At 44.9% G+C, this 23,052-nt stretch overlaps 1 protein-coding gene across 1 annotated transcript; it reads right to left on the reverse strand.

Annotated features, from left to right (window-relative positions):
* Positions 1–6,852: 6,852 nt before the first annotated feature.
* Positions 6,853–9,341, reverse strand: LOC115480910. Its single transcript, XM_030219900.1, has 2 exons — positions 9,123–9,341; positions 6,853–7,599 (listed from the first exon to the last, which is right to left on the reverse strand). Exons 1-2 carry the CDS (start codon positions 9,339–9,341, stop codon positions 7,045–7,047), a joined length of 774 nt encoding a protein of 257 aa, XP_030075760.1. The 3' UTR covers positions 6,853–7,044.
* Positions 9,342–23,052: the final 13,711 nt, after the last annotated feature.

Consider the following 23,052-nt stretch of genomic DNA (forward strand, 5'->3'; position numbering starts at 1 on the left):
TTTTTAAATTTCATATTTATTTTTATTAGTTTCATCTTTGTTTTCTAATGACTTTATAACCCACTTTATGAATCAATTTGCATGTTTGTGCCCTTTCTTTGCTGGTATTTTACAATATATGTGTTTTTAATATGTTGTCGATTAGTTGGTCAGTGATATGCATTTCCATAAATGTATGTTTTATGTTTATTTATTTATATTTTATGCATATTCATATATATTCTTTATACAGTTTTATGTTCATTTTAACATATATTTTTTAAATGTTCACATTAGTTTTGAATTAAAATGGACTCTCTATGTTTATAATTCATGTCTATGTTTTAGATGTACATTATAATTTGTACGTATTATAGATATATTAACATTTTAATGAATTTTTATGCTTTATATTTTGACATTTTATAATTTAATATGTTTGTTATTCATTGTAGCCCCTGACGCAGCCCTATTATTGGGCGAAACATGGCCTGTGTCGGGCATTTATCTCATATATGGTATCAATAAAGTTTGTTTGGATATTATACCGATCTGTTTGTTTGTCTTCCGCGTTGGATTTTACAGATCGTTTGCCTTGTTGCTTTTTGGCTCCAGTGGCCTCCACATTGACGGCGTGCATGGCGCTGGATGTACTGTGTATTGCAGGAGGAACCTGACCCTGAACCCCGGGCATTATAGCTGGAGGGTTAACAGAATCGGTAGGAGTAGCAAGCTCCTCTACAAGGACAACAAACATTCCCATTTGTTTGACAAGGGAAAAAGTCTGAAATTTTCCTGTGCTAATGCTGAATTTGTGAACATCTTCTGACAAGTTGGGCATTGATACATCGTACGCTGCTCAGTTACCGCATGAGACTTTACCGCTAGGCTTGTGGTAAGGTCTCAGACCCAAAATGCACACGCGGCAATTTTCATTTTGCCACACGTCCATTTTCGGCAAAAATTTTAAAAAAGCATTTTTTTTGTAGGTGTGCTAAAAATTAATTCTATGTGCACCCAAAACATGTGTCTACATTACCGCAGGCCATTTTTCAGCGCACCTTAGTAAAAGGACCCCCTGAGTGTGCAGTATGTATAGTGACTCTCAGTGTCAGGAAGGCAGGGACATGCGCAAAGAGCTCTTTTGAGTTTTCTGTGCTTTGGAAGGGCTGGGTCAGTGACGTCGCTGTGGAGTCACTTCAGCTGTGTGGCTAGATGGTCTCACTGTCCATGGAGAACTCCTATCACACAGTCTGGCAGATGCTAAAGAACAGACCTATTTCGTGTAGTTCCCCCCCAGGAATGAATAGTAGCTCTCTGAGGCTTTCTTAGCTAATGATTATTTAGGATATTGTTCAAACGTTCTTTTAAGTTCAGCTACGTTAAATGCTTTGACCACATTCTCTGTTACCGGAGCTGCCTTCGCTATTATCACTGTAATCAATGATATAGTTATCAGTGCCACTATTATTGCTTCAGTAGCCATCACTGCTACAATCACTGCCAGCATTGCTTGTGGTAGTGATTGTACGATCATTTTCATAGTAACCAGTGCAACATCTCTGGTAGAGCAACTGTCACCATCACTGCATCGTTATTAGCAGCACTATAATGTTGTTGAACTGCCCAAGGACAGGGTGGAGGGATTGAGGGCAAGAAAAGGGGCTAAATCTGCTGCTGCTTTTGTATTGATCCATGGAGTGGCTACACTTTTGAGTATCCTTATCCACACTGTTATCACCTCTTGCTTCTCACAGGTCTCTCATTTAGCCATCTCTCTCCTCTTCAATCTGTTTAAAATTCTGCTGCTCGACTTATATTCTAGCAGTGTCGCTGTGCTCATATTAGCCCTCTCCTCAAGTCACTTCACTGGCTCCCTATCCGTTTCCGCATACAGTTCAAACTCCTCTCATTGACTTACAAGTGCATTCACTCTGCAGCTCCTCAGTACCTCTCCACTCTTATCTCTCCCTATAGTCCTCCCCGGGAACTCCGTTCACTGGGTAAATCTCTCTTATCTGCACCCTTCTCCTCCACCACTAACTCCAGACTCTGTTCCTTTTATCTTGCTGCACCATATACCTGGAATAAACTTCCTGAGCCGGTACATCAAGCTCCATCTCTGGCCATCTTCAAATCTAGGCTAAAAGCCCACCTTTTTGATGCTACTTTTAACTCCTAACCCTTACTCATTTGTTCAGTACCCATATTTTATCATTCTCACCTTAGTAATTCCATTATCTCTTATTTGTCCTGTTTGTCTGTCCTAATTAGATTGTAAGTTCTGTCAAGCAGGGACTGTCTCTTCATGTTCAAGTGTACAGTGGTGCATACAGTGCTATAGAAACGATAAGTAGTAGTAGTAAAAAGGATATGGTGGAACTAGAAAAAGTTCTAAGAAGGGCAAGGAAAATATAGGAAATGAAACCACCTCTTCTTGGAGGAAAAGCTAAAGCAGTTAGGGCCCTTCAGCTTCAAGAAAAGATGATTAAAACATGTAACAAACATCTATAAAATCATGAATGGGATGGAATGACTACCTAGGGAAGAGATATTATTCTTTCAAGTAGTATTAAGATTAGGGGACACTCCGTCAAATTAAACGGTAGCAGATTGTAAACAAATTTAAGAAAGTAATTTTCACTCAACACACAATTAAGCTGTGGAATGTATGGGTGGCCTCCACCAATACATTCCACATGTTTTCTAAGTTAATAGCATAGAGTTTTAAAAGGTTTGCGTAAGTTTCTGGACGACACATCCACTAAAAATGATTAAACCCATTTATTAGCCAAGCAGGCAGGAGGTCACCATCTAGGAATAAACAACAAAGAATGGATCCAATGGGTACTTCCAAATGACCCAGACTGCAGAGATACAATGCTGAGCTTGATGGACAGTTGGTGTGATCCAGCATGGCACTTAGGCACAGGCATTGTCACAGGAAAGCCCATCATGGCAACCACTGCCACCATTATTGCTACAATCACTAGCCATGTAATTACTGTTACCACATTGCCACAGCAACTACTGCCACTGATTCAGCAGCCACCGTCGTCATCACTGCCAGAGCTACAAGTACCATAATCTCTCCTACAGTTGCTCTGCCCCATCACTGCTACAGCAATTATTGCTACAGTACTCACTACCACAGTACATATGGGCAATAAAAGACTCAGTGATTACCACAGCCAGTCTGTTGTACTTGTGGTCCTGCTTCTTCCATTTGAAATCTGGACTTCAGATGCTAACTAAAATACATTCAGATCTGCCAAATCTCCCACATTCAATGGGAGATCCTCACTTTCACAGGACATCTCCCACACTCCCGCAGCCACCCCCCCCCCCCAATCGGCAACAGGAGATTTGTTAAGACATCATCTCCTGCCACAAGGCCAGTTTCACAATAAAGGCTGCAAAATCTCACACCTCTAATCATGACTAGTCCTGCAGTGCCAGCAGATAATGTTTTATTAAGGTGCCTCCTGCTGCCAGAGGAGGTGGTGGCTTGTTGGTGCCATGGCCATGGAATTGAGGTGTTCAGGGCATGGAGCACCGGTCTTGCAATCCAGAGGTGGCCGGTTCAAATCCCACTACTGCTCCTTGTGATCTTGGGCAAGTCACTTAACCCTCTATTGCTTCAGATACAAACTTAGATTGTGAGCCCTCCTGGGACAGAGAAATATCCAGAGTACCTGAATGTAACTCACCTTGAGCTACTACTGAAAAAGGTGTGAGCAAAATCCAAATAAATAATAAATAAATGGAGTGGTGGGGGTGGGGTTGGATTGGGCATGTCCCAAAATCTCCCTCTCAAAAATTGTGTGCTCTCTGCAGCTCAGTATATTAGAGACAGAAATGCATTGGAGGGGATCCCTGGGGTCCCTTAGTATCCCATTGTTAAAATAAAAGATGTCCCATCAAGCAGAGCAAATCTGGTGAGGCTCTCTTGTTAAGAAATTAATAGGATTTCACTCAGCCAGGATTGGTATAAATCTCACGCCAAAAAAGTGGGTCATTCACTGGTTCTGCAGTACCACAGTGGACACTGGAAATGTCACATAAGCTACTGCCACTTCTGTAGTCACTGTCACTATAGCAAAAACAGCTCACATGTGTTAGAGTTCTTTTCTGCAAAAGCAGGACCTTGGTATCTTGAATATGTAAGAGTATGTTCTTCAGGGCTCTGGCATTTCCAGCATCTATATTCTACAGTTTGTGTGGAGTCTTTGACATGTTTAGCCCCTTTGTTCTGCAATTCACTGGCAGCTCCAGCACTTTTTTTTTCATTTTTACTACAGATTGCCAGTGTCTGATATAGTTTCTGTATATAAGATGCCAAGATCTGTGATGCTCCAGCACAATGGTTCCCAAACTTTCATGGGTCATGGCGCCCCTAGGCAACACATTTCCTCTTGTCTCCCTGCCACCACCCCAACAGCATTGAGTCCTACCTTTACTGGTTGGGAAGCCCAAGTTCCACTAGCTGAAGAGGTCCATTGCCCAAGCTCCAAGCGGCTTACACAAGTAAATTGGTAGCATGCTTTAGCTACCAACATCTGCATTTCCATGCATGCCCTCCTTTTCTCCCCTTCCATCCAGCATCTGCCCTCCTTCGCTCCCCTTTCCATCCAGCATCTGCTTTCCTTCTCTCTTCCCTTTCATCCAGCGTCTGCCCTTCTTCTCTCTCCTTTCCATCCCTCCCTCTCTCCCCCACTTTCATCCAGCCTCTGCCCTCCCTCTCTCCCCACTTTCATCCAGCCTCTGCCCTCTCTCCTCCTTCCATTCAGCCTCTGCCGTCCCCACTTTCATCCAGCCTCTACCCACTGCCCTCCCTTGTGCTCCCCCTTCCATCCAGCCTAAGTCCCCTCTCTGTTTCTTTCCCCAATCCAGCATCTGCATCCTGTCTCCGCTTCCCCACACACACCCATCCCTGCCACTGCCACTTTTCTAGATGAGTAGCTGCAGCCATTTAGGACTGGACTCTCCATGCACGTGGCTGCCGGTTGTGCCCTGAAATAGTAAGTGATGTTCAAGGGGGCAGAATCATCAGTCTCCGGTGCTGCATGGCTGCAGCTTGTTTTGCCGCTGCTGCCGTTCATCTAGAGAAGCAGCAGCGGCAGGGGTGGGGGGGGGGTGTGGAGGGGGGAGGGGAAGTGGGGACAGAGAGGAGACAGATGCTGAACTGGGGGGGAGCAGTAGTGGTTCAGGTAGCGGGAGGGAGGTCAGGATTTGCTGCAGCACCCCTGAGAGCTTGCTGCAGCGCACCAGGGTCACGGCACACAGTTTGGGAACCGCTGCTCCAGCAAATTACTAAAAGCTGGACTCATTATTTCTTCCTTGGATCTACATCAAAACAGCTTGGTTTATCCACCTACTAATAAAGATTAGTTTCTGTGTAATTTGTTTTCAGACTTAATTCAACAGAAAAAGCTATAGAAAAAGTCCTGCTCCAATAATTTTAAAATATTCAGAATTTAGCTCACACCTTATAATCAGTAGCTCAATATGAGTTAGATTCAGGTACAGTAAGTACCTCTGTGTCCCCAAATGCCTTACACTCTAAGAGATCTATTTACTAAGCTGTGTTATGGCAATACTGTACTCTATTTGTCCATTACCCTATGTTAATTAGCAATAACATGCATTATATAACACAGTTTAAGCTGTGAAGCATGCAAATGCATGTAAAGCAGTTTATTATTATGGAAAATGAATAATGCAGCTTGCACAAGCTGTATCATTTCTTGAATGTCAACAAACTGTCTCTTGGCAGCATTAGCCGACCAACACGCCAGCTAGAGCTCTCAGGGAGCAAGTTAAAGTGGCCAACCTTACTCCTAATCCTTTCACAAAACATGTATCTGGCTTGGTGGACCCCTACCCTGATTCCCAGTCTGCTATCCAGTGTAGAAGATAACACTTGCACAAACCCCAACTTCAATCCTAATCCACAACCCAATGTAGAAGGGTACTCTCCACACCTAGCACTCAACCTGATCTTCAACCCGATATAGAAGGTTCCCCCATGCAGGGTTGGTGCTAGACATGATGGGACCCAGGGCAAATTCTAGGGAGGGGGCAGCAAAGCTTGCTTGCAGGCTCTCCCTCTTTCAACTTCAGGCAGATTTGGGGCCTCCTGTAATATAGGGACTCAGGGCAATTGCCCCATTTGCCCACCCCTAATGCCGACCCTGCCCCCATGCCCACACCCCTGCCTCTTTATTAATATCTACCAAGAGTCTCTCCCTGGTGTGGGGGGTGAGTGATCTCTAGTTGCTCCTGCCCTAGTGGCTTCTTCTTTACAATACAAATGATGATGCCAGGCCTATAGAAGTAGTCTCGTGGTACTACCATAGGGCCTGCCACTGCTATTTGTCAAATGGTGGCTTCCATGGCAAGAGTGGCTTGGATTGCTACTATTCCCCATTGCCCACAAAGAAAATGCCCAGCAGGTGCCAGGATGAGGAAGAGGAGTGGGGGATGTGTGCAGTGGGTTACCTTGATGCTGGGGGTGGATGTAGGGGGGTACTTTCTACATTGGTTTGTAGCTTGGGGATCAGGGTGTTAGGGAGGCATTTTTTTTAAACTTGCTGGCCTGGCCTTTTATAAGATATCAGGCCCAAACTAGAGGTAAGTGACCTGTTATAAAATTATCCTTCACATAGATAACTTAAGGTTTTTAGTATCCTAATATCATGAACATATTTTAAATGGGGAAAAAAAGAGAATAAAAGGTTCTTTGGAATTAAAATTCCCCATCATTTCTGTTTCTATGGTTGTTTTTGTTTTTATCTGCAGTTCTTAGTTTGCTGATATTTGTGGAACGGATAACTCCTTTCACAGTTCTTGGAGAATTTTTATTAGCTGATAACACTTATGAAGGTGCATTTGGTAGCTGTAAATGTGCACACTGATCAAACCTTTAACCCAAGGACACAAACAGAGGAAGGAGCAGTTTCTGCCTGGCACCCAAAAGCATATCATGTCTAAAGGACAGCTCAAGAAACAAACCAGAGCATTAGTATTACCACAGCGCAGAAAAACATCCCAGCTTGCTTTGTTTTAAATTTTGGGCAGAGCAGTTTTCGATTGAATTTGCTGCACAGAATTCCTAGGTGAGGTTAGCTGGGAATTTGATGAGAGGTTGGAAGTCAGAGAGGGCACAGTTGTTATCTCTGGTAGTTTCAAAGTGGAGGATTTAGAAGGGCAGTAGAAATCTGTTACAGTTAACACATTCTCTTTGGATGATTTCCAGGGTATGTGGAAGCGCTTGCTGTGTTGTTTTGATGCCCATAGTGGATGAGATGCTAAACAATTTTGTTCATGTAGGGTCAGTGGTGGGTTTGAGACAGGATACACCACCCTACCCTGTGTGGTTCTAAGGTTATATATTCTTTTAAGGTACAGATCTGCAGAAGGCTTTGCAATAAGCCCAAGTTTTCTTTCAAGACTCCTTTCAAATTTGTACTTGTAGACCAAGAGTGAGATGACATGTTCAAGGATGCAGTCCAAGACATCCTCTTGCCTGTAACCTGGGTATACGATTTTGGGGTATAGTTCGGACCTTTTGGGTATCGATAACCAGTTACTCTGTGAATCAAACTCTCTTGTGGTCAGCTAGAAATCAAAAGCAAAAATGAAACAGAAAAAAAAAAAACAAGTTATCAATTTTCTGTCAATAAAATCCAAACTATTAGTACAAAGCACTACCTAACTAGTAGCTAATCAGCAGCCTTTATCAGTCACCAGCCTTCTGAATTTCTCAAATATTCAGCATCATTCATATTGTCTGTTTAGTTAGACAAGATAATAATATCAGATCAACTGTTCTCTGAGTCTGACGTCCGACGTCAGCAAACAAATTGAAGAGCAGGAAGGACTGAGAAGACGTCGGCTGGCGGGGAGTGGGATCCCCCGCCAGCAAAAGTAAAGGTAGGCGGCGGCGGGGGCGGGTTCACCGGGAGGGGGGTCCGGGGGTGACTCTGCGGGGACCCCGGCCCCCTCAGGCCCCACGTAGCTACGCCCTTGGGTGTCTCGTGTTTAGGGCCTTTGTAGAAGGACCCCTTACTGCCTCCTATTTAAGAGGCAGTAAGGGCTAGGGTTACCATTTTTTGTCCCCCCAAAAGGAGGACACATGCCCCGCCCCCAAATCGCCCCCTTTCACACCCTCGCTCCGCCCCCTGTCACATTTCCCCATTCCCTGTCACGTAGCCTGTCACCCCTCCCCTTACCTTACTACTGCCCTGGTGGTCTAGTGACCTCTTTGGGCAGGAAAGAGCCCCCTCTTTCCTGTCCGGAGCGCTGCCCTGCATGCATCCTTCCTGTTGATGATCTCGGCGCCGATTCAAAATGGCCACCGAGAGTTGAAGTCTCGCGAGGTCACGTCAACGCTCGGTGGCCATTTTGAATTGGCGCCCAGAATCACCAACAGGAAGGATGCATGCAGGGCAGCACTCTGGGCAGAAAAGAGGGGGCTCTTTCCTGCCCCAAAGGTGGACGAGGTCACTAGACCACCAGGGCAGTAGTAAGTAAGGGGAGGGGAGGCTAGCAATCTGCTCATTTGTCTGGATTTCTGGACAAACGGGCAGGCAGGCCGTCCTAGAACATCCCGCCTGCCACAGTCCAACAGCAGTACTGTAATAAATATCAAGCTACACTGGCTCTGTGTCATTTCTTAAATAATGGTGTGAAAATGGGAACTCTGGTTATATGTACACTCCAGTTAAGTGCAAGTAAAAATCCAGTCGTGCCCTTGCTGTTAATTGGACTGCACTGTATATCTTTTTTGAGGTGTGATAACCAGAATTGTAGCATGTTCAAAGTGCTAAGGTCCTAAATGAAGAAAAAAGAACTGTCTTTGAAATGTATATATTTGGGGTGACAGGGGTAAGTGGAATCGATTGTCTTAGGTGCAATCTGTTATTGCTCAATTTTGCTATTGTACTAATCTTCTGCTGAAAAGCTTACTTTACCAGAGCAGGAATGATGCGCCCAGCTTTTTAGACAGCTGGTAATAGAATTGTCTACAAAAGCTCATTGTGTCCTGAAGGCCAAATTCTCTGTATTCCAGTAATCAGAAAATGGATGCAAGTGATCAAACGCAGGACCAAACACAAAATCAGTTTTGAGAAACATCATACCTTTCGGCGTCTTTGTTCTGAATTCGTTTCCTTGAAATAATGATGACAAAGGCTGCGTATCGTCCGTTCGTTATGTCGTGCTTCTACCTGGGCTTTCGGTGACTTTGAGTTTGGAGGGGAGGCTGGGGAGCCTGCTCCACCAGTTCTTTTGGGAGTAGATTTCAGGGGCTTTGAGTGAGCTTGCGTTTCTGCACCTTCTTTGCTTATTGATGGAAACATGTGGGCGGCCGGCGCGCCTGCTTTTCTAGATCTTTCTTATTTGTTGCTGATGGCACACGCTCGAGGGGTGATATTTGCAGAATCAGTTTTCTGCTCCAGGTGTAGCTTTAATTCTCCAAGAGAATGTGCCTAGAAAGAGGATGCTCCATAGGAGGCTGCTGAAATGCGTTTCCTTAACAGGGTCAGAGTTCTTTCTTCCGGGAAGGGCCTGTTTCCTTGTCCACGTTTGATGAGCTCGGGGAATCCCTTCTCCACATCATTCTGAGGAAATCGCAGATTCGCTTGCAGCGGGGCAGCCAGGGATGGTACAGCAAAAGCCTGATTCTGGCCTCGTCTCCCCCTCCCCCACACTCCCTCCGACAACCCCGGTTTTGCCCTTTCGGATCCCCCCACTTGACGTGATGCTGATACAAACATTGTCGGCGTGTTAAGTAATGTCACTAGGGAGCTGACACGGGGGGAGGGGGTGGGGAGCGCTTGACTTACTAAGCTGAGGACTACACCTGCTTAAGTCCTGGCGTTTGTAAATTCTAGCCGGCAGTGCATTCTGGTAAAGGTAGTCCTTTCATTTGAAACTGCACTTCAGCTACCAGAAAAGAATTCACAATAAAGTGATGTCATAAAGCCAGGACTGGAGCCTTCCTCCATAAACTGGATCACCTGGCGTTCCTATCTCTTCCCAGAGGTCAGACCCCTCTCCTACAAGAAAGAAGACACCCCGTCAAACACAGACTGACCCGGCCAGACTGTGGTGCTGTGCCTTGCAGGACATGTTTTAAGGAGCTGGGTTATTCCAAATTTCTTGTGAGTTACAAAAATGTATACCCCAGAAGATTGACAACATATGGAAAGGATACCAGCAAGTATGAAATATTACTTGTCCCTGCATCTTATAGTCATTGATTCTGCCTCTATTACTGCTGAGAAACCACCAGGGCAGCCACTGCCACTGCAACCATTACATAAGTATTGCCATACTGGGATAGACCAAAGGTCCATCAAGCCCAGCATCCTGTTTCGGTCACTGCTGCGGACTGCTGCTTCATAGGAGCTGTCCATTGCTGCTGCTGCCGCCCCAGTTCCCTTGCTCCCAGAGCTTTCCGCTTCAGGGACACCATGTAGCATTTCCGGCATGTGAGATGCCAAGAGCTGCATCCTAATTTCCACCAACATCAGAAACCTTTCAGCAAAATCCCTGAAAATTGTACTCACGGATGGATTATTCTACCCAGGGTTGGTTGTGGGGGCGATTGCTTGGTACCCCTGCACCACAAAGGGCCCCTTAGCCCAGCCGAGTGGCCTAATTGAGGCATAACTATTAATTTGTGTGTGCAGTTGTAAACTGCTGAGAACTGTAGATCATGAGGTCTATAAGTTTTTAGACATATAATTAATTAATAATTGGACTCGGGGTTTAGTTTTTGCCCTGTGGGTCCCAGTCTGTCTAGCCTGCCCTGTCTTCATTTGTCCAAATCTTACAGAACTGAAAGAAGAATCATCGAATGGCACCCACTGGGTTTCCATTTACTATTGCTACCATTTTTCTTTTTTTCAGTTTTATGTATTGAGTATGATATTGCAGAAATGACAAAAGCATTATGGGATAAATTCAAGAAATGGTGCCAAAATTTAGGTGTTTGGGTCCTCTCATTTTGGAGTCAGGCCCTCTCCAAAATTGTGGCACCCATGGAATGGCTGGTGGGGGATGCCCAAGTCCCACCAGCTGAAGAGGTCTACTGCCCCTGAGCAGAAAGGAAGCTGGCAGTGTGCTTCAGCCGCTGACGCTGGTGCTCCCATGCATGGGCAGTAGACCTCTTCTATTCTGGTGGGGCTTGGGCATCAAAGGTAGAATTTCACGCTGCTTTGGGGGTGGGGGGAAGGGGGAGAGAAATGCTGAGAGGAAATATGTGGCCCACCAGTCCACCTCTCAGCCCCTCCTCCCAAAATGGACCTGCCTACACCCCTGGCCATCCACAGTTCCATACCTAATAGGTGTGAGCACTTATGCCAGCCGAAATGTTGCTTTAAATGCCAATAAACCGTAAGCAGATGTGTAATTGATAGTATTCTGTACCAGCACGGGTAACTCCTTGACACGCCCCTGACTCACTCATGCCCCTCCCAGTTACCACCATGGAACTTACACACCCAGCCACTTACATGCCTAACTGCCAATTAGAATCAATTAGCCTCAATTAACACTGATAATTGGCTATTATTGGTTGTTAAAGCCAATTAGCATCTCATTTAACCATTAAATTAGGCGCTTAACCTTATTCTATAAATTGTGTGTGCAACTTTGCGTGCTAAGCATAAAGTGGGGCGTCCAGCTTTAGAGAACTAGTAGTTAAAAGACTCCAGTTACATCTATATATGGAGTAAAGGCCAATCGATTTTCAGTGCACCAAAACCAGCCCTAAATCCTTTGTCTGACCAGTTTTGGTTCTGGCCGAAAGGTTATTTTAATTTTCAGCCATGTTTTCAGTTTGGCCAAAATTAACCATTCTCCCTATATTCAGCAATATTTAACCAGCCAGGAACAGCTATCTGCGAATATTCAGCGTATCACCAGCTAAGTTTGGCAGCCAAATTGGGCTGCAGAAATAGCAGGCCTCACTTTGGCTATTTTAAACTTAACCGGCTAGCACTGAATATTGACTTGGCTGGTTAATTTTAAACCAGCCAAAAATAAACCAGATATTCAATGCCGGTCACCGGAAATTGCCCAGCATTGAATATCCAGGTCTCACTGCTGAGCATGGAAGTTAGCTGGGCTGCCTCCCACTGTCTAAATATTGATCCCCATGTGTGATTTCAATGGAAGACACACATTTGTGCTGTGTCCCATTTGTCTCCCTTCCTCCCTGCCTCTGAATAGAGAGTTGCCCTTCCTCCTGGACCCCTTCCCAAGTGCCTCCCCCTTCCACCTGTAGGGCCCCTGGGCCCATCTTACAATCCTTGGTGGTCTACGGGTGTAATGGGGAAGCAGCAATCCCTAGTCACTCCTCCATTCCGGTTCTGCTCACAAAAAGCTGCCATGACTGGGGCATCGCCCCTGTCCTGACCACAGCACTAGACCACCAGGGAATGTAAGGTAGTCCTGGACTGCTGGCTACTCTTTGGATTTTTTTTTTGTACTTTGATTGCAATTAATTCAGATATGATCTTGCACAATAATTTATATGGCAAATAGAGTGCTCCAAATAAATGTTTTGATACAAAATTTTAGCTGGAATTGATGATAAGCTCCTTAGGAATTAGCCTCTCTGTGAAATTATGTCAGCTGTCATTCCAAGTGTGGCGCAAAACCAGCCACTGTAAAAGCACTGTGACTTTTAATTTCAGTTTTCATTAGGTGCGGTCCATGTATGTGGAGGCTATTTTGCTTGGAGGTAAGATACAGTCTTTCATTATTTAATTATATTCTGGTTTGGATATTCTGGGGTTGATATTGAGACCATGGGAGGGAGCCTGACTAACTCCTGCGGTAGGCGGCAAACCCAGAAATTCAATGCCAGGGCTGTATCTGGTGACTGGCATTGAATTTTTTTTTTTTTTTTTTTTGGGGGGGGGGGGGGGGGGTATTGGCCGCTAAAACATAACCAGTTAAGCCAATGCTCATTGGCAAACCAGCTATGTTATAGCGGCCAAAGGTAGACCTGCTAGTTACATGGGTCTATCTGGCTGCTAAACTTAGCCGCTCAGCCAATGTACATTGGTGCTAACCGGCTATGTCTTGTAACATAGACAATAACCAGGCTAGTTGCTAATCCCCGGATTCTATATATGGTGCTTAGAGATCCGTGCTGAAATCCAAGCCTATTCTATAAGAATGAGTGTAACTTAATTGGCTTAACAAGCTAATCAGCGTTGATAACAGCTCTTAACAAGCAATAATGAGTACTAATTGGCAATAATTAGAATTTACACACACAACTCGTTAAGCGCGTTCTGTAATGCAGTTCACCTAACTTCTAATGCGTGCAATCAAAAAGGGGCATGGTTATGGGTGGAGAAATAGGCATTTTGAGGGTGTTCCAAAATTTACGTGCATAGTTATATAATATGGCCCAGTGCGTCTAAAGCTACGCGCCAGGATTTATGCCACGTTTTCACTGGTGTAAATGGATTCATGTACTTTTAGGCACTGGGATATCAAATAAGCATATTCTGTATACCGCGCCTAAATCTAGGTGCCACTTATAGAATTCGCTTAGGTGAAAATGTTTTCCACGTGGATTTTTTAGGCGCCATATATAGAACTAGTATAAAAGGCCCGTTTCGGTAGACAATGAAACGGGCACTAGCAAGGTAATCCCCCCTCCCTCACTCCCTTGTTCCAGAACCCCCTCCCTTCCGAGTGCCAGACCCCCCTCCTCCCTCCCTCCCTTCCGAGTTCCAGACCCCCTCCCTCCGTCCCTCCCTTTCGAGTTCCAGACACCCCTCCCTCTCTCCCCAGACCCCTCCCTCCCTTCCTTCCTTCCTTTCCTTCCGTCTGAGTTGCAGACCCCCCTCCCTCTCCTCCCTTCCGAGTTCCAGACCCCCTCCCTCTGTCCCTCCCTTTCGAGTTCCAGACACCCCTCCCTCTCTCCCCAGACCCCTCCCTCCCTTCCTTCCTTCCTTTCCTTCCGTCTGAGTTGCAGACCCCCCTCCCTCCCTCCCTCCCGAGTTCCAGACCCCCCTCCCTCCCTCCCAGTTCAAGGCCCCGCACGCCCCTCCCCACTGAGTTCCAGACTCCCCCTCCCTCCGATTTCAACACCCCCTCATGTTACTGATCCCTGGACCCCTGTGCCACGACCCTCTCAACCCCCCCCTTCCCGCAGAAAACCCTCCCCCGCCGGCATCGCGTACCTGTGCTGAAGACAGCCAAAGTTCTCTTCTTGTCTGCGCCAGCGAGTTGCTTGTTTAATGATCATCTGTTGAAGTTTCTGTGCGTGCGTCTGATGTCAGACCACACACACAGAAACTTGAACAGATGATCATTCATCAAGCACGCCCCGGCGCAGCCAAAAAGTTTGATGTCATCAGCACAGGAACGCAACGGCGGCGGGGTAGGGTTTCTGCGGAAAGGGTGGGGATCGAGAGGGTCGCAGCAGGGGGTCCAGGGGTCAGTTATGCGGAGGGGGGGTGTTGAAATCGGAGGGAGGGGGAGTCTGGAACTCGGTGGGAGGGCGTGAGGGGGCCTTGAACGGGATGGGAGGGAGGAGAGTGACATGTGTGTGGGGGGCGGGGGTGTTGATGTTCTTCGGGTGGGGGCGTGCTTTGGTGATGCGCGGGGGGGGGGGGGGGTTCTGTGTTGCCCCGCTCCCTGTCACTTGCTCAGAAGTGGCAGGGAGCGGCGCACTGACAGTTGATTCCCAGGCAGGGGGAGGAGTAGGGAAACAAGCGGAGCGTATTTCCCTACTCCTCCCCTTGCCTTGGAATCAGCTGTCAGTGACATTACTGACGTCAGTGTGTTCTTAGTGGCCTAGCAGACCACCTCCGAGGGCTCCACGGTCCCAGGCAGGTTAGAACATTGGAGGTGAGAATTATTATCTAGGATTTACCCCCCCCCCCACCCCTCAAGCAGCAATATTCAGCCGAGATAGCCAGCTATCTCAGGCTGAATATTAGCGCTTAGCTGGCTTTAGGCTATTTAACTGGCCAGGAGCCCGTTCCTGGCTGGTTAGTTTTCTATATCAGCCGGGTCTGGGTTTAGCAGAGAGATGCAGACTGAAAGCTCTGACAATCCCCAGTGGATCTCACTGATTCACATTCACACAACTAAACTTGAATTTCAGATTCAGCTTTGATTTCGGCCAAAACCAGATGATGAGTTTCAGCTGCAGTTTTGGTTTCAGCCAAAACCTTTCAGACACTTTCAGGTGCAGTTTCGGTTTTGGCCGAAAGTAAAAAAAAAGCCATTGTGGTCAGCTATAATATGGAGTTAGAATTAAGAATCAGGGAAAGGTGAGACAGATAAGTGGGAAAACTCAGAAGCTGTCAGTCTGCTTGCTTGCCCTTTATTTTTGGAAATGAAAAACCTTGGTCAAAAGATGCCTTATTTCTGGACATCAACAGAAACCTTGTGCAAAGTGCCCTGTAGGACTTCTGCCACTGATTTACATGTAAAGAATGCAGAAAGGAAAAGTTTGCTTAATGCTTTTGCAAAGTTTCTACTTGCAGAAAAGGTTTTTTTTTCCCCCATAATTTCCCCCATTAAGGCTTGAGAGATGGGGGAGGGGAAGACGCATAATTTAAAATTGCCAAGTAAACTGACTCTTGGCGTTTGCAATTTTTGGCAATATCGTGTCTGATCTTTTAATGTGGCCCTAGACTCAGTAATCACAGGATGATAAATGCATTATTGGTGATATAAGGAGATGGGCACAGCTGAAGGATAGTTCAAGAACTTTAATAGATGCACCGCGAATGAAGAGAAAAATGATTGAGAACTGAAATTCACATCATTTATTTTCCTTTTTTATGGTGTGTCTTCATACTTCACATTCTTGGAATAGATAACTCCTTTCCCATTTCATGGCGATTTTTAATTAGCTGACACCACTTGGGACTGAACACTTGGTAGCTGTGTGTGCGCTGATCAAGAATCCAGCCTGAGGTCACAGCGGAGGAAGGAACAGTGTGTGCATGGATCACCCAAAGCGTTTTCTCCTCTAAAGGACAGTCCTCCTGCTGCTGCCCTCAAGAAACAAACCAGAGCATTAGAAGCACTGCAGTAAAGATAACCATTCCAGCTAGTTTTGTTTTAAGCCCGGGGGACTTTAAATTTTGGCAGAAACAGTTTTCAGATTGCTTCTACTGATGGATTTTAATTCCAAAAACTGCTCCTCAGAATTTCTCTGTGAAGGTCTCCCACAATGTGATGAGGCAGTGACAGTCGCCAGCTAGTGATGGGGGTTAAGCTGGTTTGTCTGGCAATGGTCGAGGGAAAGGATTCTTGCTCTGTGGAAATGACACTGGTAGAACACAAATCTGAGTGCTTTACAGGCTCATAGAGGATGACTCTCCAAGGCAAGTGGAAGCGCTTGTTGGTTCTTGAGGATGCCCACAGAGGATGAGACGCTAAGCAGTTTTCTTCATGTAAGGTTAGGGGTTGCATTAAGATATGGGACTGCGCCCTGTTCTGCCCTGTTTTCTAATCTGAAATATTCTTTCAAGGTGAGGATCCGCAAAAGGCTTGTATGACCCCACTTTTGCCTTCACGACTTTTTTCTGTCTTGTACTTGTAGACCATAAGCTGGACAATGTTCTCGAGGATACAGTCAGACCTCCCTCTGGTGAGAAGTACTGAAGAGCTGAGATACCCGTCGATGTGGTGCTGGGACAGTAGGTCTTCCCTGATTCAACATTTTCCGGATGAGGACAGCCAGCTAATGTAGTCGTGCTCTTGAGAGACGAGCTACAGTTCAATAGCAGAGAATGAAAGAGGGAAAAAAACATAATTAGCAAACACAATTTAAAAGGATAGTATTATTATCAAAGTAGTTAGTTTCTTAAAAAAACTTTCTCTACAGCCTTTCAAATGGTACAGAAAAGGGGTGCACAATTAAAAAAAATTGAACATATGTAACACAAACATACAAGGCTAGCCGTCAGTCTGCTTCGTTCATCGTTATCACCTTCATTTTCTGAGACATGCACTATATTGTAAGTGCAAAATGGCATCTGTGCTCAGCAAGGGTGTAGCCAGCATTGAATTTTTAGGGGAGCCCAGGAGTGGACTGGGGGGGGGGGGGGTCAATTCATTTCCTCTCCCCACCGCATTCCTTTTTACTAGCGAGGATGCTGAATGCCCACCAGCTGATGAGATCCGCTGCCGGAGCTGCCCCAGTAGGGAAGAAGTTGGTGATCTCCCTTCCTGCCGCTGACATTGGCATGCCTTGCACATGCTCAGTTCATGTGTGAACTGAGCATACATGAGGAGTGCTGATGTTTGCAGCCCAGGGCAGTTCAGCAGCGGATCTCATCAGCTGTCAGGGACTGGGCATCCCCACCAGCCAGTGAAAGGATACTCCAGTGGCTATGCCACTGGTGCCAGACTCCAATATATAATTTTGGGCAAAGTGTCTCAAGAGTCAAAGCTTGGATGCTGATGTGTCTCACATTAGCTCCACCAGTCTCTTACACCAACTGGTTATGATGCCTTTTGAGGGTTAACCCACCACCCCTAGTGAAGGATGATCTGTGTTGGTAAGTGAATTCCATTGTCAGCATAAGCCCCTGCTCGTCCCTCCTCCTGTTAAAGTAATATTTCCAGTTTCTTTGCTCAGGGCAGAGCCAAGTATGGCTTTAATGCAGGTATGTGGCAATTGCTGACAGGGCACAGCTGGAATGAGCTGTAAATAAGAGTTGCATCCCATTCTCTCAGCTCCTAGAAGGGAGGGCAACAGTTTTCTGTTAACCTCTTTTCCAAGTATAGCTCTTGCATTCCACAGGCCTGACATCTATGGGATGAATGGGCTAAGATGTTTTGTCTGACTTCCCAAATGAAATATAATTATATAATACTAACTTGAATTAAAAGACTATTAATATTGATAAGTAATGTAATATGTTGATTTATAATAAATGTTGTTGTTGAGCAGAGTATTAGACACATGGAGTGTCAGAAGTGCAATGTACAGTCATTGTTTAATTCTGCAACCTCACTCACAGTAGACCCAAGCATATCAGAGTCAGAAGAATACTTAACTGTCTATAAAAGAACCTGATTTAGTACAGAGAGAAGTCCTATAAGCTTGGATCACAAATCTTCTGATTCAGTACAGAGAAATTCCCTAAGCTCAGAGTACAGATCTCTTGATTCAGCACAGAGAAACTCCCTAAGCTTAGACTATAAATTTTCTGATTCAGTTAAGTACAGAAAAACTCCCTAAGCTTAGACTACAGATCTTCTGATTCAATACAGAGAAACTCCCTAAGATTAGAGCACAGATCTCCTGATTCAGTACAGAGAAACTCCCTAAGATTAGAGTACAGATCTCCTGATTCAGTAAAGAGAAACTCCCTAAGCTTAGACTACAGATCTTCTGATTCAGTACAGAGAAACTCCCTAAGCTTAGAGCACAGATCTCCTGATTCAGTGCAGAGAAACTCCCTAAATTCAGACTACAGATATTCTGATTCAGTACAGAGAAGTTCTCTATGTTTGAGTATAGGTCTTCTGATTCTGTGCAGTTCCCTTATGGTAAGATTACAGTTTTTCTGAATTTTGTGAAACTCTTATTTCAGGCAGTGATCCAAAAATACAAGGAGTAGAAACACTCAGAGACAAAATAACATGCAAAGCTGAATTTTAGTTTTGACAGAAAAAGAAGATACCTCTTTTGATTTGAGGCTTGAATCTTTCTTCTCTGAACTACTAGAAATTTTTGGTGAAACATGTTTAGGTCTCTGTGTTTTGGCAACAGATTTCACTGGTATCACATGGCTAGAGCGTGATGAGATCGACTTCGGTTTTGCAGGTGAAGGTGTCACATGTGTAAGACTTGGTGTCCTCTGCTTGGATTTTGGTGATGTCACAGTTGGTGGCTTGGGCTTGGACTTTGGTATGGTCACATGCACAGACCTTGGTGAACTGAACTTTGTTCTTGGTGATGAATGAGATACAATGCTTGTGTTGATAGTTGCTGCATTTACTTGGGAGGAATTAAATGAACTATTGATTGACTGAGGCTGACTCAGTATGGATGACCCATATCCAAGACTTTCCGCATATTGAGTAACTATACCCGGAAGTACTCATCAATGTTGCCTTCTTGCTCCACAAACGATGGTGGTGGCAGGTAGCCTTGGTCCTCCAGCTGTTCCTTATGCCTAAGTGATGAGTCACATATGAGATTTTGTGGCTCTGAAGAGCTTCCATGAAATGAAGAGAGCTCTTTCTTAGTGTCATAGTCAGTTTGCAGTTCTGGCTCTAGAATGAATGAGGAGTAGCTTTCTGAAGGAAAGCACCCAGAAGACTCAGACATTCCAAAGGAATCAAATTTGTTTTCACTTACATTTGTTTCATTTAAAACTGGATTCTCTGCCTTGTCCCCTCCAAAAGAAGCAAATTCAGTGGATGTGTTCAGAGATGAACTTTCTTCCTCTTTCACTGGTTAATGAGCTTATGAACTGCCTCATCCACAACATCCTGAAGAGCCACAAATACCTTCATTTGTTCCAAGAAGTCTAAGAACGCACCATAGTGTTCATCAGATGAAGACAGTATGAAGTCTAGGGATGTCCTATGACTTGAAGTCATGATGCATTCTGTGTCCCCTGATGATCCAATGCTTGCTTCGGGCTGCAAATCAGATATCTTAGATGTACTAATACTTAACATTTCTTGCTCTGTAGATGATAACAGATTTGATTTTTCTGATGCACCAAAAGGATGCTTGTTTGAGTCACCAGTGGCATCCTTTGGGGGAGGGACATGTTCTGCTGATTGTGATGCAAATCTCTGTAACAAAATTAATCTAAATGAATAAATATGTTCCATAAATACATTTACACCTGCGTGTGACCTCTGGTTTGACACACAACCCATAGCAAATACTGATTGAAAATACTTTATCTAGTTCCTTCCTGATGGTATTTCCTATAGAGGGGCAAAATAATCCAGAGGAAGAAGGCAAAACACCCCTCTCACTACTGTTTAATGTCCTGCCCTTCATTTCTACAAATTGCAATGATCCCTGAACCAGCAGTTTCCTGCTATTGGGTGTATGTAGTTCAGTGATTCTCAAACCTGGCTGGGAGACCCCCAGACAGTTGGGTTTTCATGATATCTGCAACAATTATGCATGAAATATATTTGCAAGCATTGCATATATCCAAAAAACATGACTGAGAATCTCTCAGCACACGTTCGGACACTAGTTTTCCTTGCCGGTCAGACAATTTATTTTATAAAGATTTTAACTAGGCCCTTTCCATTGGTAAGTTCCAAAGCTAAGTTACATTAAGGTACAAGTATTTCCTTTTACCCACATGCTTACAATCCTATTTACTAATGTACCCTTAGGTTTTTCAGTTATCACCTGGTAAGAGTCAAAATTAATGTGTGGTAACTGCAAAACCTCTGCGTTAACTATTGGAGACATTCTCATCATTTTTGAGAGGGCTGCCTTGCAGCTAACTGCAGAGAAAAAAGTTGCTTTGAGAACATTTAGTGCAGCATAATGACCTCCACATTAATTGTTAGGTGCAGTTCCTGTCCATTCCCTAACTCAAAAGGTGTTCTCCACATGACCTCTTTAATGCAGAAATGAATGCCTGCTAAAAAGACACAGTGCTAAAAGCAGTGGCGTAGGAAGGGGGGCGGTGGGGCGATCCGCCCTGGGTGCACGCCGCTGGGGGGTGTCGGCTCCGCTGGTTCCCTGCTCCCTCTGCCCCGGAACATGTTACTTCCTGTTCTGGGGCAGAGAAAGCAGGGAACCAGCAGAGCCGATGCAGCTCCCAGCAACATGCACTCGGGGGCGGATCGGCCCTCTCGCCCGCGCCTCGCTTCCTAATTAAAGTAAGAACGCGCTCCAGGGGGAGGGTGCGCTCCAGAGGGTGTGTGCCGAAGGGGGGGGCGCTGTGCTGCACCTGGGGGGGGTGCGCAGCGGCGACCCGCCCTGGGTGTCAGCCGCCCTCGCTACGGCACTGGCTAAAAGCTACATTCAACTGTGAACACAGCCTAGTAAACAGGTCTCTACTTGAGGTAATAGATGGTGAAGTAACTTGTCCTAGGACAAAAGGTGCATCTGGGGGATTTGAACCATACTACTACTACTACTACTTATCATTTCTATAGCGCTACAAAGCATACGCAGCACTGTACACCATACACAAAAGACAGTCCCTGCTCAAAGAGCTTACAATCTAGATAAGACAGGTAAACAGACAGGCTTCTCTTCCAGCACTATGCCAATTACTCTCTTTTTGGCCATTTTGTCATCACGGGTGCACAATCATTGAGTGTGTGCTCTTTAAAAGAGGGCGCATTTTCGGAAAGAGTATGTACTCTCTTACTGATAGTGCACGCAGGCACACGTATTCACATATGTGCGATGGTTTACTTATGCGCAATAGTTAGAATGTGCGCACTTTTGGGAAAAGAAAAAACTGCTTATTCTGCCACCAAGGGAACCTGAAAGAAAGGGAAACCAAGCCCTATACCATAGGTGCCAACATCTCAAAATTATTGGGGGTGCCATACTTAATAGAAATTGCCCCTTCCTGGACACAGTGAAGGAGCTCTCTCAATACTGGTGGTGCTCAGCATCCACCGCCCACTGACACCCACATTGCTGGCTTCCTATACCTTGTACCATTTCCAGACGTCATCCAGGTAGCAAGTTATTGCAACTTCATACAATGAAATGTAACAACTAATCAGAAGCAAAGCATGTTCATACCTGACTAGAAGATGATGCTATACTTCTTGTCCAAGCTATATTTCTGCTGCTCCTTTTTTTTTTGTTAACTTCACTATTTTCCTAAACTATTACTTCCTAGCCAATCCCTCAAAATCAGTGGCTCTTGCTAATTGAACTGACAGTTGCAGATACAAGTTTACTAACCATGTTTTAAAGGTCTGCACTTTTGAAATTCAAGGCCCCAGGTTGAACCTACCAAAGGACTCAAAATCTAGATTGAATACAGTGTGTGGATGACTCTTTAGTCTCTTATGCTATTGGTTACCACAAGTCTAGACAAAAAAACAAAGCCTACCTTTCTATAGTGAGAATTACCATCTTCTGGTGACTTATCCTGTGCTATAGTGGAAAATGGTTCTGGGGATTTTACAAGCCTGAATTGATGTTCACTGGACATCCTGGAAGACAGATACTCAGACTCACTAAAATTGGACCTTGTCATTTCTCGACTTGAAGTGGACCTGGTAGTGAGATAATGTGCTCCATGGTGTTCATAGCCAGATACTGATGGAGTGAATCCATCTGCTAGAAAACTGGTGCTATTTAAAATCTCACTGTCAGTGTGGTAATTACTAGATGATTGAGACTTGTTGGATGTACTTAGGTTACATCTCTCCTCCTCTTCTGTTGAGTCCAACAATTTATGTGCTGGATCTGCCTTATCTTCAGGGATTCTGAGGTCGTTTGTTCATCTAGGTACTTTAACAGTTCATTTAGATGCTCATCGCTCAATATCTTGGGCATATCAAGAGAAGTGAATTGCTCAAGAAGAGATGGCAGCTGGCTGGAAATGACTGAAAGGAAGCTGTCTTTTCCTCTCCGTGTCCTGCTCTTAGTCCGAGATCTGTTACCATCTGATATATCTGAAATGAAACTAGATGAGTTACTTGTATTCTGGTTCCTGCCAGTCTGAGATCTTGGTACATTTGCTGAATCCATAGCTGGAGAAAGTCTCTTCCTACTGGGTGTTGATTGAGAAGTCTGAAAAAGACATAAAGCAAAGGATAGTCACATGGAGGCTTTTAGATGAAGTGTTTTCTGTGGACAGGGGAAGAAATTGACTAAGATTTATATGCTGCATCTCCCATATTCCTGAACAGTTACAAATAAACATAGAACAATGTAAATAATAGAAAAGAAACACAGGGCATTTAAATATCATATCAATAAATCAAAATATACAAACTATTGAAACAGGATCTTTAGGGAATCCCAATAGAGAGGTTTCAATAATGGTGAAAGAAAGCCAGGAGTGTTTAATGGGAGAACAGAGTAAAAAGATGCAAATTGTCCCCGTC

Source organism: Microcaecilia unicolor, chromosome 11 (assembly GCF_901765095.1).
Source record: "Microcaecilia unicolor chromosome 11, aMicUni1.1, whole genome shotgun sequence".
NCBI lineage: Eukaryota > Metazoa > Chordata > Amphibia > Gymnophiona > Siphonopidae > Microcaecilia > Microcaecilia unicolor.